Raw genomic sequence first — 16060 nt, 5'->3', positions numbered from 1 at the left:
TGACTCATGAAAAATTAAGTCTGCTAAAATCACAACTCAAGAATGCTTTTTATTTTGGGAGAAACTTTATGGTTATGTAGACTTATTTACATTAACTGTAAGCTCAGCAAAAAATGTTTCTTGAGTTGCTTTAATGGAAGTAAAAGTCTTGTTAAAATTCTAATAGTTATCGTTAAATTGAAACTAGAAAATCTTCAGGTAGAGTAAGTACTCTTTTTTTTTTAATTTATTTATTTTATTTATTTATTTTTGGCTGCGTTGGGTCTTCGTTGCTGTGCGCAGGCTTCCTCTAGTTGCGGCGAGCGGGGGCTACTCTTTGTTGCAGTGTGTGGGCTTCTCATTGTGGTGGCTTCTCTTGTTGCGGAGCACGGGCTCTAGGTGCGCAGGCCTCAGTAGTTGTGGCACACGGGCCCAGTAGTTGTGGCTCACAGGCTCTAGAGTGCAGGCTCAGTAGTTGTGGTGCACAGGCTTAGTTGCTCCACAGCATATGGGATCTTCCCAGACCAGAGCTCAAACCCGTGTCCCCTGCATTGGCAGGCGGATTCTTAACCACTATGCCGCCAGGGAAGCCCAGTAAGTACTCTTATAGCTTCAGACCCCACTGCATTTTCATTACTTTTCTTCTTAAGCTAACAGAATAACTGCCAAGGAGTAGTTCAGGCCATTAGCAGCAAGGAACAGATTGAATGTAAACCAGTCCTTTTTATAAGCCAGCAGTTAGTGCTGCCTGTGTGCTTCACTGTGTAGTAGTTCAGATGATCAGAAATAGGCACAAACAGAATCATGTTTTATGCTTATGGTGTGTGGTTGCTATGAAACCTATCAGTAAAAATTTAAGGGAGCTCTTCTTTATTAAAAAAAATGTCAAAGGACAATAAAATAATTCCAGTTTGGGGAAAAAATATAAGAACGTACTTATCCAAATAAATGTTTAGTGTCTTCAAAGCAGAGATACAGACTTATTCTAATGAAGGTATTCCATTACACAAAATATCTTGAAACTTCTCTTTCAGAAATTCCCTGACAGCTTATATACCAGATTCTTTTGATTGTCTTTCTTGATACAAGTCTATTCTGAGAGCATTTAATTTTTTTGGAAAAAGCTTAAAGTTACTTGCAACCAAGTTTAGTGAATGAAGTGGGTAATCAAGATAAATGATATGTGATCTTTTTAAGTAACTTACCATGCAGTAATGAGCCTAATTTGTATAATTAGTTTGTAAACTGATTTGGAATATTTTGAACAAGAATTCATTTCTAAAAATATTTGTCAAAAATTAATACTATTACTTTAAAGGTATGATTTGTAGACTAGAGTCAAGGATTTAAAGTGTTGATGCGTAATTTTGGCAGTATAAATTTTTATAAGATTTATTTATATTCCATCTCGTTCCCCCAGAAAAGGTTTAACTACATTATATATAGTATAATGTATATATATGTGTGTGTGTGTGTGTGTGTGTATATACACACACACACCCAGAACAAACTGAAATTAAGTTAGAAACAAGTGTTTGGGAAAGTCAACATATCAGGCAAATGAATACCTCAGGCAAATGAGTGCAAGCAATATAATATTAAGCCAAGTTGAAGTAGGAACAGAAAGTTCATGGTCAAAGGGTCTCTACAATTTGGGAAAATAATTCACAAATTTGGTGCTGAGATTTGTAGCAAAGCAGGAAACCTAACTAATTACTTGAGACAAAATATGTTCGTTACTCAGAGGACAGCTCTTTTTGGTATTGAAACAAAAGAAAAATGTCCAGTGATTCTTTTAAAAAGGGGACTATGATACAGTGTTCCTCAAACTCGGGTAACATGTGGAGTCCTCTAAAGGGGAAAATACTTTGTCAGACTCCAAGAATCTAAGTCCATAGACCGCAGTGAAAAACTCAAGTCTTAGTCTTTGCAAATGTCTGTCAGTTGTGTTTATTACTATAAAACATGGGGTTTTTTTATATATATAAAAAAATATTTTTATCAAAATGAATATATAAAATATAAACATTATCTGGAACTTGTATATTCCTGATTCAATTGAAATCTTGGACACCATTTTATAAAACAGTCCTGTTATGGCCTGAAAACATTCTCAGTAACTTTTACAATATTTGGATTTCATAGGAGCCTTTCTCATAATATGGCATGTGGAAGTTAATGGCATGAGGCCAGAAAAATGATTGCATTTGAGTGGATCTGTGGAGAGTATCAGACTAGCTCTGTTCATACTCAGACTGCGTCCTTCAGGCAGTTCTCACAAGTATCGTTTCAAGATGCTTTTCATAAGTAGTCAGCAACAGTGTGCTTGGGAGTTAGCGTTGCTTGACAGGTATTTGGAAAACTTGCCCCTTCCATGGAGAAAAAGCACAGTCAGCTGAGCCACGAGGTAGAATTGACACCGTCCTGCTAGAGCTGAGTGGTTTCAGAAGGACACATGCCTACACAGAAGGCCATTCCCCTGCAAAGCACCACCAATCATGCCAGCTAATGCACTCCTCAAGAAGCAGTACCAGGTTTTCTCTACCACACAAATGAAAGGGCACGAGGACCCCGAGTTCTGGATCATAAAGCCTGCAGTAATTCCTTTAGCCTGGAAAAAAATGTAAAGCAGCTAAACGTATCAACTCACTAAGCTGGTTGTAAAATGTATATTGAATTTTCTAAATCAGCCATCCCCAACTTTTATGGTGCCAGGGACCGGTTTCATGGAAGACAGTTTTTCCACAGAGTGGGGAGTGGGGTGGGAATTGTTTGGGGATGGTTCAAGCCCGTTACATTTATTGTGCATGTTATTTCTATTATTATTACATTGTAGTATATAATGAAATAATTATACAACTCACCATAATGCAGAATCAGTGGGAGCCCTGAGCTTGTTTTCCTGCAACTAGATGGTCCCATTTGGGGGTGATGGGAGACAGTGACACCTAAAGTGTGTTGCTTATGTCCAGTCTACCCCATTAGATGCAGCTTAATTGTCACTTGCCACTCACTGATAGGGTTTTGATATGAGTCTGCAAGTAACTGATTTATGATGGTCTCTGTGCAGTCAAACCTCTCTGCTAATGATGATCTGTATTTGCAGCCGCTCCCCAGTGCTAGCATCACTGCCTCAGCTCCACCTCAGATCATCAGGCATTAGATTCCCATAAGGAGCGTGCGACCTAGATCCCTTGCGTGCACAGTTCACAGTAGGGTTCGCGCTCCTGTGAGAATCTAATGCCACCGCTGATCTGATAGGAGGCGGAGCTCAGGTGGTAATGTGAACGATGGGGAGCGGCTGTAAATACAGATGGAGCTTCACTGGCCCACCATTCACCTCCTGCTGTGCGGCCCGGTTCCTAACAGGCCATGGACCGGTACCTGTCCGTGGCCTGGGGGTTGGGACCCCTGCTCTAAATAAATTAACTTGCTGTTTTGTATTGTTCATCATATGACACTTAAATGTTAGACAGTGATTGGATTTAGAATAACTAATTTAAAGTCCTTTTTTTTAAAATGAAGTTCATGCATTTATTCTTTTTTTACTGAAGTATAGTTGATTTACAATACTATATTAGTTTCAGGTGTACAGCATAGTGATTCATTATTTTTACAGGTTATACTCCATTAAAAGTTATTAGAAGATAATGGCTATAATTCCCTTGCTGTACAATATATCCTTGTTTCTTATATATTTTATACAGAGTAGCTTGTATCTCTTAATCCCATGCCCCTAATTTGCCCCTCCCCCCCTTCCCTTTCCCCTTTGGTAGCCACTAGTTTGTTTACTGTATCTGTGAGTCTGTTTCTTTTTTGCATGTATATTCATTTGTATTATTTTTAAAGATTCCAAAGTAAGTGGTATCATGCACTATTAGGCTTTCTCTGTGTGACTACTTTCACTAAGCATAATATTCTCTAGGTCCATCCGCATTGCTGCAAATGGCAGGATTTCATTCTTTTTTATGGCTGAGTACTATTCCATTGTATATATGTACCACATCGTCTTTATCCATTCACCTGTTGATGGACGTTTAGTTTGCTTCCATATCTTGACTATTGTAAATAATGCTGCTATGAACATTGGGGTGCATGTATCTTTTTTGAATCAGTGTTTTTGTTTTTTTCAGGATATATACCCAAGACTAGAATACTGGATCATATGGTAGTTCTATTTTTAGTTTTTTTCCATAATGACTACACCAATTTACATTCCCACCAACAGTGTACAAGGGTTCCGTTTTCTCCACATCCTCTCCGACATTTGTTATTTGTGGGCTTTTTGGTGATGGCAGGTGATGAGGTGGTATCTCATTTTGATTTGCATTTCTCTAATAATTAGTGACGTTGGACATCTTTTCATGTGTGTTAGCCATCTGTATGTCTTTGGAAAATGTCTAGTCAGGACTTCTGCCCATTTATTTCTTTATTTATTTGTTTTTTAATTTATGGCTGCATTGTGTCTTAGTTGTGGCACACGGGGGTCTTCATTGAGGAGTGTGGGATCTTCCATTGCGGCGCAGGCTCTTTCTTGTGGCATGCAGGCTTCTCTCTAGTTGTGGCACGCAGACTCCAGAGTGCACGGACTCTGTAGTTTGCGGCACATGGGCTCTCTCACTGGGGCACACGAGCTCAGTAGGTGTGGTGGACGGGCTTAGTTGCCCCATGGCATGTGGGATCTTAGTTCCCTCACCCAGGTATCAAACCCACGTCCCCTGCATTGGAAGGCAAATTCTTTACCACTGGGCTACCAGGGAACTCCCTCTTCTGCCCATTTTTGATTAGGTTGTTTTTTGGTTTTGGTTTTGGGTTTGTTTTATATTGAGTTGTATGAGCTGTTTATATACTTTGGATATTAATCCCTTATTAGTCATATCATTTGCAATATTTTCTCCCATTCCAAAGTTTGTGTTTTTGTTTTGCTGGTGGTTTCCTTTGCTGTGCAAAAAGCTTCTAAGTTTAATTAGGTCCATTGGTTTATTTTTGCTTTTATTTCTTTTGCCTTAGGAGATGAATCCAAAAAATTATTGCTATGATTTATGTCAGGAGTGCTCTGTGTTCTCTTCTATGAGTCTTACGGTTTCAGGTTTAACATTTAGGTTTTTAATCCATTTTGAGTTTATTTTTGTATACGGTGTGAGGAAATGTTCTAATCTCATTCTTTTACATGCAGCTGTCCAATTTTCCCAGCACTACTCCTTGAAGAGAATATCTTTCTCCATTATATGTTCTTACCTCCTTTGTCATAGATTAATTGACCATAGGTGTGCGGGTTTGTTTTTGGGCTCTCTGTTCTGTTACATTGATCTATATGTCTGTTTTTGTGCCAACACCACACTGTTTTGATTACTGTAACTTTGTAGTAGACAGTAAGTCCCCTACATATGAGTGAGTTCTGTTCTGAGAGCGCATTCGTAAGTCCAATTTGTTCATAAGTCCAACAAAGTTAGCCTAGGTACCCAAATAACACAGTCGGTTATATAGTACTGTACCGCAATAGGTTTATAATACTTTTCACACAAATAATATGTAAAAAACAAAGAAACACAAAAAATAAAATATTTTTAATCTTACAGTACAGTACCTTGAAAAATACAGTAGTCCAGTACAACAGCTGGCATCCAGGGGCTGGCATCGAGTGAACAGGCAAGAAGAGCTACTGACTGGAGGAGGGAGAGGAGGTGGGAGATGGCAGAGCTGAAGGATCATCAGCAATAGGAGACAGAGGGCAAGGTGCAGTTTCACTCACGCCTGACGCTGATGGCACAGGTTCTGCTTCCTTGCTGGATTCAGTTCTATCTACCCTCTTAAAAAAACGATCCAATGATGTCTGTGTAGTAGCTCTTTTTTTCTCATCGTAGATGACAGGGTAGCACTGGATTGCATTCTGAACGGCTGCTGCAACCTTTGTGTACCATTCTATGTTTGGGTCCTGAGCCTCAGAGACTAACAGTGCTTCCTCAAATAAAGAAAATCCCCTTGCCATTTATTGCGTCGTGAATCTCTTCAGTTCTTCAGTTACTTCTTCTTCCTCTTGTAGCTCCACTCTCAATTATTTTCACTTTTCTTTCCATCGTTATCGCTTGGCACTTCTTAGCCATACCAGCTACACACCGCTGCCTTTACGTGTGCTTCCTGGGCTTGAAATAAAGATACTGTGTTACTGTACTCTATACAGTACTGTACTGTAACGTACACAAAAGCACAACCACTTGTAGAGGATGCATGCATGTGACAGTGTACACCAGACATGCGAACTAACTTATGTGATAGGACATGAGAATGCACATTTGCATCTCTGAAAGTTTGCAACTTGAATGTTCGTATGTAGGAGACTTACTGTAGTCTGAAGTCTGGGAGGGAGATAGCCTCCAGCTTTGTTTTTTTTTTTCCTCAAGATTGCTTTGGCAATTCAGGGTCTTTTGTGGTTCCATATGAATTTTTGGATTATTTGTTCTAGTTCTGGGGAAAATGTCATGGGTATTTTGATAGGGATTGCATTAAATCTGTAGACTGCTTTGGCTAGTATGCCATTTAACAATAGTAGTTCTTCCAATCCAAGAGCACAGGATATCTTTCTATTTCTTTGTATTATCTTAAGTTTCCTTCATGACTATTTTACAGTTTTCAGTGTATAGGTCATTCACCTCCTTGGTTAAGTTTATTCCTATGTATTTTATTCTTTTTGATGTGATTTTAAACAGAATTTTTTTTTCTCTTTCTGATGATTCATTATTAGTGTATAGAAAAGCAACAGATTTCTATGTGTTAATCTTGTATCCTGCAACTTTGCTGAATTCATTTATTAGTTCTAATAGTTTTGGGGGGGAGACTAGGGTTTTCTTATGTAAAGTATCATGTCATCTGCAAGAAGTGATAGTTTTACTTCTTCCCTTCCAATTTGGATGCCTTTTATTTCTTTTTCTTGTCTGATTGCTGTGGCTAGGGCTTCTAACACTATGTAAATAGAAGTGGCAAGAGTGGACATCTTTGTCTAGTTCCTGAGTATAGAGGAAAAGCTTTCAGCTTTTCACTGTTGAGTGTGATATTAGCTGTGGGTTTGTCATAAATGGCCCTTATTATGTTGAGATGTGTTCCCTTTATACATACTTTGATGGAAATTTTTATCATGAATGGATGTTGAATTTTCTCAAATGCTTTCTGCACCTATTGAGATGATCATGTGATTTTTTTATGCTTCCCTTTGTTATTGTGGTGCTGTCACATTCATAGATTTGCAAATATTGAACCATCCTTGCATCCTGAGAATAAATCCAACATGATCGTAGTGTATGATCCTTTTTATATATTTTTGGATTTGGTTTGCTAATATTTTGTTGAGGAGTTTTGCATCTATATTCATCAAAGAGATTGGCCTGTAACTTTCTTTTCCTGTAGTGCCTTTGTCTGGTTTTGGTATCAGGGTAATGGTGGCCTCATAGAATAAATTTGGGAGCATCCCATCCTCTTTAATTTTTTGGAATAGTTTGTGAAGGATAGCTATTATTTCTTTATATGTTTGGTAGAATTTCCCTGTGAAGCCCTCTGGTCCTGGACTTTTTTTGGCTGGGAGGTTTTCTTTATTACAAATTCAATTTCACTACTAGTGATTGATCTGTTCAAATTGTTTCTTCTTGATTCAGTCTTGGCAGGTTGTGTGTTGCTAGAAATTTGTCCATTTCTTCTGTCCAATTTGTTGGCGTATAACTGTTCATAGTATTATGATTTTTTGTTACCTCTGTGGTATCGGTTGTTATTTCTTCACTTTCATTTTGTTTATTTGGGTCCTCTTTTTTTTTCTTTGTGAGCCTGGCTAAAGGTTTATCAACTTTGTTTATCTTATTAAAAATCAACTCTTAGTTTCATTAATCTTTTCTTTTTTTTTTTTTTTTGGTCTTTATTTTATTTATTTCCTTTATGTTTTTTCCTACCTTCTGCTGACTTTGGGCTTTGTTTGTACTTCTTTTTCTAGTTCCTTTAGGTGGTAGTTTAGGTTGTGTTTTTGAAGTTTTTCCTATTTCCTGAGGGAGGCCTGTATCCCTATGAACTTTCCTCTTAGAACTGCTTTTGCTGCATCCAGAAGGTTTTGGAATGTTGTGGTTTTATTTTCATTTGTCTTGAGGTGTTTTCTGATTTCCTCTTTGATTTCTTCATCGACCCATTGGGTTTTTAGTAGCATGGTGTTTGGTCTTCATGTGTTTGTTCTTTTCCCTGTTTTCTTTCTGTAATTGATGTATGGCTTGATATAATTTCTATCCTCCTAAATTTGTTGGAACTTGTTTTGTGGCCTAGCATGTGATCTATCCTGGAGAATGTTCCATGTGCACTTGAAAAGAATATGTACTCTGCTGTTTTTGGATGTAAAGTCCTATAGAGATCTGTTAAGACCAACTAGTCTATTGAGCTATTTAAGACCACTGTTGCCTATTGACTTTCTGTCTGGATGATCTGTCCATTGATGTAAGTGGGGTGTTAAAGTCCCCTACTATTATTGTAGCATTGTCAATTTCTCCCTTTATGTCTGTTAGTTTTTGCTTTATATATTTAGGTGCTCCTATATTGGGTGCGTGTATGTTAACTAATGTAATATCCTCTTCTTGTATTGATCCGTTTATTGTTATAGTGTCTTTCTTTATCTTTCTTTATGGCCTTTGTTTTAAAGTCTATTTTTGTCTGATATATGTATTGCTACCCCCACTTTCTTATCATTTCCATTTGCATGAAATGTCTTTTTCCATCCCCTCACTTTCAATCTGTGTTTGCTTTTAGCCCTGAAGTGAGTCTCTTGTAGGCAGCATATTGAAGGGCCTTGGTTTTTGGGTTTTTTTTAAATCTAATCAGCTACCCTGTGTGTTTTGATGAGAGCATTTAATCCATTGATATTTAAAGTACTTAATTGATAGGTATGTACTTACTGCCATTTCTTACTGTTTTCTGGCTGTTGTAGTTCTTCTCTGTTAATTTCTTCCCTTATGGTTTGATGATTTTCTTTAGTGGTATGCTTTGTTTCTTTCTTTTTGATTTTTGTATATCTATTGTAGGGTTTGATTTGTGGTTACCATGGGGTTTATATATGTTGGCATGTTGACCCATAATTATATTTACTTGTTTTAAACTGCTAGTCATTTAAGTTCAAATGGATTCCAAAAGAGCTACATTTTTTACTCCATCTCCCACATTTTGTGTTTTTTATGTCATATGTTACATATTCATGCTTATCCCTTAACTGTTCATTGTAATTATCGTTGCTTTTAACATTTTTTTTGTCTTTCAACCTATGTACTGGCTTAAGTGGTTGATCTTCAATCCTTACCATATATTTGCTTTTCCTAGTGGGATTTTCCCTTTCTTATATGTTTTTACTTCTTTTCCATTTAGAGGAGACAGTTCAACATTCTTACTAGAGTCAGTTTAGTATTGCTGTACTTGTTTAATTTTTGCTTGTCGGAGAAATTCTTTCTCTCTCCTTCTATTCTAAATGATAATCTTTCTGAGTAGAGTGTCCTGGGTTGCAAGTTTTTCCCTTTCAGCACTTTGAATATATATTGCCACTCCCTTCTGGCCTGCAAAGTTTCTGCAGAGAATTCGGCTGATAGCCTTATGGGGGTTCCCTTTTATATAGCTCTTTGTTTTTCTCTTGCTGCCTTTAGAATCCTCTCTTTATCTTTAACTTTTACCATTTTAATTATGATAGGTCTTTGTGTGGGTCCATTTGGGTTCATCTTATTTGGAACCTCTGTGCTTCCTGTACCTGGACATCTATATTCTTCTACAGGTTTGGGAATTTTTCAGCCATAATTTCCTCAAATACATTTTTGATCCTCTTCTCTCTCTCTTCTCCTTCTGGGACCCCTATAATGTGAACGTTGGAACACCTAATGCTATCTCAAAGATCTCTTAAACAAATTTTTTTAAATGAAAGCAATTTTTCTTTCTCTTGTTCTGATTGGGTGGTTTCCATTGTTCAGTTATACCTTCCAGATCAGTTGTGCAGTCTTCCGTATCACTTAGTGATTCATTTCCTTATAGTGTGTTTTTATTTCAGCTGTTGTAATATTCATTTCTCATTGGCCCTTTTCTATATTTTCTAGTTCTTCATTAAAATGTTCAGTGTTTAGATCAATTCTTTTCCCTAATTCAGTTAACATTTTCTTCACTAATGTTTTGAATTTTTTATCTGGAAAATTATTTATTTCTGTTTCATTATTTATCCAGAATTTTCTCTTACTCCTTGAATTGAGAGCAGTTCCTCTGCCTTTTCTTTCTTTTTTTTTCTATTTTTTAATTTTTTATTGAGTGTAGTTGATTTACATTGTTGTTTTAATTTCTGCTGTACAGCAAAGTGGTTCAGTTATACATATATATATATGCATTCTTTTTTTATATTCTTTTCCATTATGGTTTATCCCTGGATATTGAATATAGTTCCCTGTGCTGTACAGTAGGACCCTGTTGTTTATCCATTCTATATATAATAGTTTGCATCTGCTGACCCAAAATTCCTAATCCATCCCTCCTCACCACCCCATCTTGGCAACCACATGGCTGTTCTCTATGTCTGTGAGTCTGTTTCTGTTTTGTGGATAAGTTCATGTGTGTCATATTTTAGATTCCACATATAAGTGATATCATATGGTACCACTTGAGTAAGTGCCAACAGTGGCACCTGCTACCCCACCCGGCTCTGCCTCAGGCCTGGGTCACCTCTGTGTCCCAAGGTTCAGTCTCTTCCCCAGTCCTTGCTGCCCCAGTTCCAGTGCAACACTGTGGCTTGGAGTGAATGGGGCTGGAGAATTGGCTGTGCTCGGGCTGGGGTTGTGTGATGAGGTGGTCCCGGGAAGAGCCTCAGCCGTTAGAGCACACCTCTCTCTGCCCTGCCTCTGGGGCCAACACTCAAGATCCTCACGACTGGACTCCAGGCTTCTCCAGCCCTTGTATTTGTCACAGCATCTTCCAGCCAGCCAACAGGGTTTGTGTCCTCTGTCTAGGACCCCATGACTGGGACCCCCAGTCTATGGCTCGACCCACTTACTCCCCAAGGCAAGTGTCCATCACTGCAATCTCCCTTTTCCTCTGAGTCCCCTCCCAGGGGCACAGGTCACGACCCAATCTCTCTTCTTCCCATCATAGCAGATTCTCTGAGATCTTTCTTACAGCCTTGGTTGTACAGCAATCCGGCTAGTTTCCAGTTCGTTTTCAGTGAGAATTGTTCCACATGTAGATGTATTTTTAATGTGTTCCTGGTGGGGGTGATGGTGAGCTCCACATCCTCTTACTCTGCCATCTTGATCTCTCCCTTTAGAGTCCTTCTTATTCGAAATTCTTATACTGCAGATCTAGCTCTCTTTCCCCAGACTGTCGTCTTTTAGGTCACATCTTAGAAGATAACAGTAAAACCATGTCATCTGCATATGGTGCTTAGACACTTTTATTTTCTGTGTTGGTGGTGGGTAATGAGGGAGGGAATGAATAACGATATCTAGTACACCCAGTAGTGGTATCAGGGGCAATAAGTTAGAAGTTAAAAAGATTTTCTACAACACATTTCTGTTTTATTTAATCAGAAATTATGTGAGTCCTCAAAAGACAGCCTGAACTATACAACACCCCCACACTGTCACAGTGCAGGTGTAGTGAGCACCTACTCTATACAACTCCCTCATATCGTCACATTGCAGATTTGCTAAGTGCCTACAGGTGTAGCGATTGGTAAAATTAATGCCACTTAGTCTTTAGCTAGGTACTAGCTAGGCTAGAGTCAGAGATCAAATAGAGATAGTACAATGTGTGAACTGCTTTATATTATTTCTAAAAAATTTATTCTTTAAGGAGAGGAGGAGCCAACTGTAGACAGTGATAGAATGGCAAAGGCCAGCAGCACGTCCTCGTGTAGAACATTGATCTTAGCAGTCCAAGCTTGTAAACGTCTAAGAAGGAAACAAAGACCTTCCTTCTACATTTATTTTAGATAGAATATTGTGCTATTTATGTGATGAGATTCTGTACACCAGTTATAGTGAAGGAATGAAATTTTCATCTATCACTTGGATAAGCCCCACCAATATGATGAGTTGAATAAGTAGTACATGATACCATTTATATAATATTTAAAAACAATTTTATTTAAATGTGCATATATGTAATAAAAATTAAAAGCCATGGGAAGGAAGGGCACACATCAATTTTAGGATACTGATAACACCCCTCAGGAGGAGGAGAAGGCAGTAAGATGGGAAAAGGGTACTCTCTCTCTTTAATGTGTTTTTCTTGAATCAATTATCCAAACCAGTGTGGCCAAAAGTTAACTTTTACTAATTCTAGATATTAGGTACCTGTGTGTTCATTAGTTTATTCTCTGTACTTTTCTGTTTGAAACAGTTTGTCATTGTAAAAAAATAAGTAAATTATAGTACACAGCAATAAGTGTAACACTGAAAGCAAAAAAATATGTTGCATAAAGTGATGGTCCAGCTATATTGGAAGAAATAAAAGTGTCAGGATAATTCTTCCCAGGGGAGAGGACGTCAGAGCTGGATTTTGATAAGTGAGGATTTATCCCCCAAGGCATATGTCTACTTGTACATAGAGGGGTGCCAGCTGTTATACTACAGGAACTGTAAGCTCTTCAGTGTTACTAGAGCATATATTATGGGGACAGCTGGGGAAGATGGGCAATGGAAGTAGACAAGGCTAGAAGTACTTAAAAGGCCAGATCTGAAGGGCACTGCAGTCCACATAAGGAGCACAGGTTCTGTCATGAGCCTGTGGGGAGCTCGTGAGGGGTTTCAAGCAGTGCAGTGATTAGAGATGACACTTCGATTTTAACGGACGAGCTCTTTCTGGAGTGTGAAGATAGTGACTGTTATGTAAGGTTAAATTAAGCAGTCTGTTTAAGTCACTCCACCGTGTTTTTCTAGACTAATGAAAAATTGGAGATAACTAGAATGTCTATAAATACAAATGGTTAATTTAAATACGCCATATCTGTAAAGAAAATACTACACAGCCATTGAAACTGACATGGAATATATCTATGATTTATTCATTTTCAACATTTTATTGTAAAATTCTTATCATATGAAAATGTTGAAAAAACTTCAGTTACCACCCATATGCCCACCATCTAGAGTCTTCCATTAACATTTTATAATCTTGCTTTATCACTTATTTGTCCATCTTTCCATCCATTATGTGTTTTAAAGGGAAAAACTTGAGTCTCAGAACTGCATCTTGTTGTAATTTTTTTTTTCACACACACACACTGTATTTTATTTTTACAAGAGATAAGTAGACTGACACCAAGCATTGTACATGGATGACCACAACAAAAGCAACAACAATTGCAATTACCAAACATGAAACACACTCATACTATGTCATAATATTGACATTCAGTCCAGTAATCCTCCACTGTAACAGCTCCTTTACTTTGCAGTGAAAATTGATTTGTATATTCTTTGCCTCTGAGTCCTTGTGGGATTTTTTTTTTTTTAATTCAAACAGAAAGTCACAAGAATTATACTCATCCTCATCAGTTCACTCAGTCCCATGTAATTAATTTTTTTTTTCATCTTGATCTTTTGTTAGCCCTTTTATGAGTTCATCAGTTTTTCATTAGAGTTCTGAAAATGCTTATTCATTCAGTTCAGCAGTACAGTCAGTTACCAGAAACCTGTACTTGTCAGAGTCTTTTCCATGAATTTCTTGAAGATGAGACACTTTTATAGGAACATATTTGCAAAAGCATCAGAGTACACCCAGAACTGTCTGTAAATGACAAAAGACTTAAAAATGACCACGGTTAAAGATTTGATGTAAGTTCATAATAATGCAGTTGACAAGAAAATTAGTTATTTCTGAGTTATACATTTTAAAGTAATAACTAGGATTATGACTTATAACATTATACCAGAACATATAAGATTTTTAGAAATTTCATGTAATGTCTGAAACATTTATATTAACATATTTCCATACAAATAACCCAATCAAAGTTTAGATTCTTCCATTAAAATTTTATAATCTTGCTTTATCACTTATTTGTCCATCTTTCCATCCATTATGTGTTTTAAAGGGAAAAACTCGAGTCTCAGAACTGCATCTTGTTGTAATTTTTTAAAACATATTTGGGTATGCATAGATAAGCAATCTGGGAAGATTTATATAAAACTATTAGCTTTGGTTGTCTTTGGCTGATAGGTGATTTTTGCTTCCCACTTAATTCTTTATTGTAATGTCTGAATATTTCACATTGAGTGTGTGATATTGTAATAAATACTACCTTTAAAACTACAGTAAGGCTCTTTTCCTTTAGTGTGACAGAGAATGAGTTTTTTACTAAGTAAATACATAGAGCTTGATTTGCAATGAGTGAATTAAATTTTTTTCTTTTTTGTACAGATAATGATGAATAATCCTCAGAACATTCTTTAATCCTCAGCGGAATGAAAGCATTTAAACTTTGGCTCATCAGAATAACAAGCTTCAGTGGGAAATGTAGCGATTTTTTATAAATGAAATATTAGATTTAAAATGGGCATACTGATTGCATGAAAATGATGGAGAAACATGCCATTTTTCAATCAAGATTCTAGTTTTTTATCTATTTTATTTTGTTGAGTTCTATAGTCATCTCCTACAGAATATATACTTTATTAAATGTTCCAACCAAAGTGTAAGACACAGTGATCCAGACTGGACTTAATGGCTTTGAAGAAGATGTACCATGCAGCAAGGTAATTTTTACTTTCAGCAAATGTCTTTAAGTTGAAAGAATAACTTCTGTTGTGAAAGACTTGCCTTTGCTTTTTCAATTACGCATTTAAGCATGACCCTTTTTTCTGTCTACTTGTTTTCATGGCCAGCAATTCTGGATTAAATAACCTTGTCGAGGGCTCTATTTAAATCTTAACATTTCGAAGATGGAACTTTTAGCCTTAAAGTTTATATTCTCAGTCCTTTTTCAACCAGTGTGTCTCCTGAACTAGCTGAATGGAAACAGGCTATAAAAACAGTCTTAGAAGTCATTGAAAAATTTGATTACGAAAGAATAGCAAAAATATATTCCCTGATATTTAAAAAGTTGGTTAATTACTTTTGTTTCTTTTTGAGGACCAGAACAAGGAAGACTATATCTAAAAATTAGTCTCTGAATTTTAACATTGATCTAGCATATAGCATAAAGTTGCCCTTTTGGTTTTCAGCTTCCTCTCATGCATGTGCTTTTTAATTGAGATTCAAAAGGAGCAAGGAATCATTTTTATTTTGACAGTGTGACAGTTTTGGTAACTAGTATTGCAAAGGGGGGAAATGTTTACCTTTTCAATACCATTATGAGAAAATTTTGTTAGGTCATTAAGACAATGGTCACACAGCTTCAGTTGCAATATGCCAGGTATTACATCATTAGAGATGTCTGAAGTCCAGATGCTTTTAGTAATAAAAGCAGAATTTTGGAAACTCTGAGAACAAAGAAACCTTATTGGCATAATCTGTGGTTTGAACAGTAAAATCGTATGTTGCAGCACTATCAGTAGTATGCTGAATTAATTATGTATATTATTTCTAACATCCAAAGCTAAATACTTGATTTTTATATGTTTGTTTATTTTATGATATTACTATTAAATTTTTACTATCTACCTGATGTACACTATTGGTTGTCTTTTATTTATTAGCACTGTTATTAATAGAATGCTTTTACAGAGAGCTGAGAATACTTTTGATTATTTTACCTGAACATTTTATTTTCTTTTTCAATAGAAGAATATTTGAATTCTGTACTTTAATTCTCTACAGTCCTAAATGATGTTAATGATTTGTGGGAGTGAGTATTTTTAAATTCTTAACCTAGAAATGCAAGTAGGAGTATAACACAGTAGAAAGAGTTGTTTAGCCATATTTCAAAAGATGTCATCTATATAAGAATAGGGGTGACAAATAGGATATGTGCCATCTTCAGTCAATTGGTAGTGAGTGGCTCTGGGGCGTTATTATGGAAAGGTTTTCTGTGCCAGTGGTAAAGAGGGTTTTTATTGTTCAATAAGGTCTGTTGTAGGTGTTGGAGGAGGAACGTGGA

General features: G+C 36.7%; 1 protein-coding gene across 7 annotated transcripts in view; it reads left to right on the top strand.

Moving 5' to 3' along the window:
* NEK1 (NIMA related kinase 1) overlaps window positions 1-15602 on the top strand; it is a 224020-nt gene extending 208418 nt beyond the window's left edge. For 6 of the 7 annotated variants that reach the window (XM_059926733.1, XM_059926735.1, XM_059926736.1 and 3 more), the window contains one exon: window positions 14383-15601. In XM_059926733.1, coding sequence (XP_059782716.1) covers window positions 14383-14396 — 14 coding nt within the window. In that variant the 3' untranslated portion in view covers window positions 14397-15601. Of the gene's footprint in view, window positions 1-14382 lie in introns of all 7 variants that reach the window. The other variant, XM_059926738.1, reaches the window with a different exon arrangement.
* The last annotated feature ends 458 nt before the right edge of the window (window positions 15603-16060 follow it).

Source organism: Balaenoptera ricei, chromosome 6 (genome assembly GCF_028023285.1).
Source record: "Balaenoptera ricei isolate mBalRic1 chromosome 6, mBalRic1.hap2, whole genome shotgun sequence".
Classification (NCBI taxonomy): Eukaryota; Metazoa; Chordata; class Mammalia; order Artiodactyla; family Balaenopteridae; genus Balaenoptera; species Balaenoptera ricei.
The sequence above is the reverse complement of the archived record's forward strand: the minus strand, read 5'-3'. Positions and strand labels throughout refer to the sequence as shown.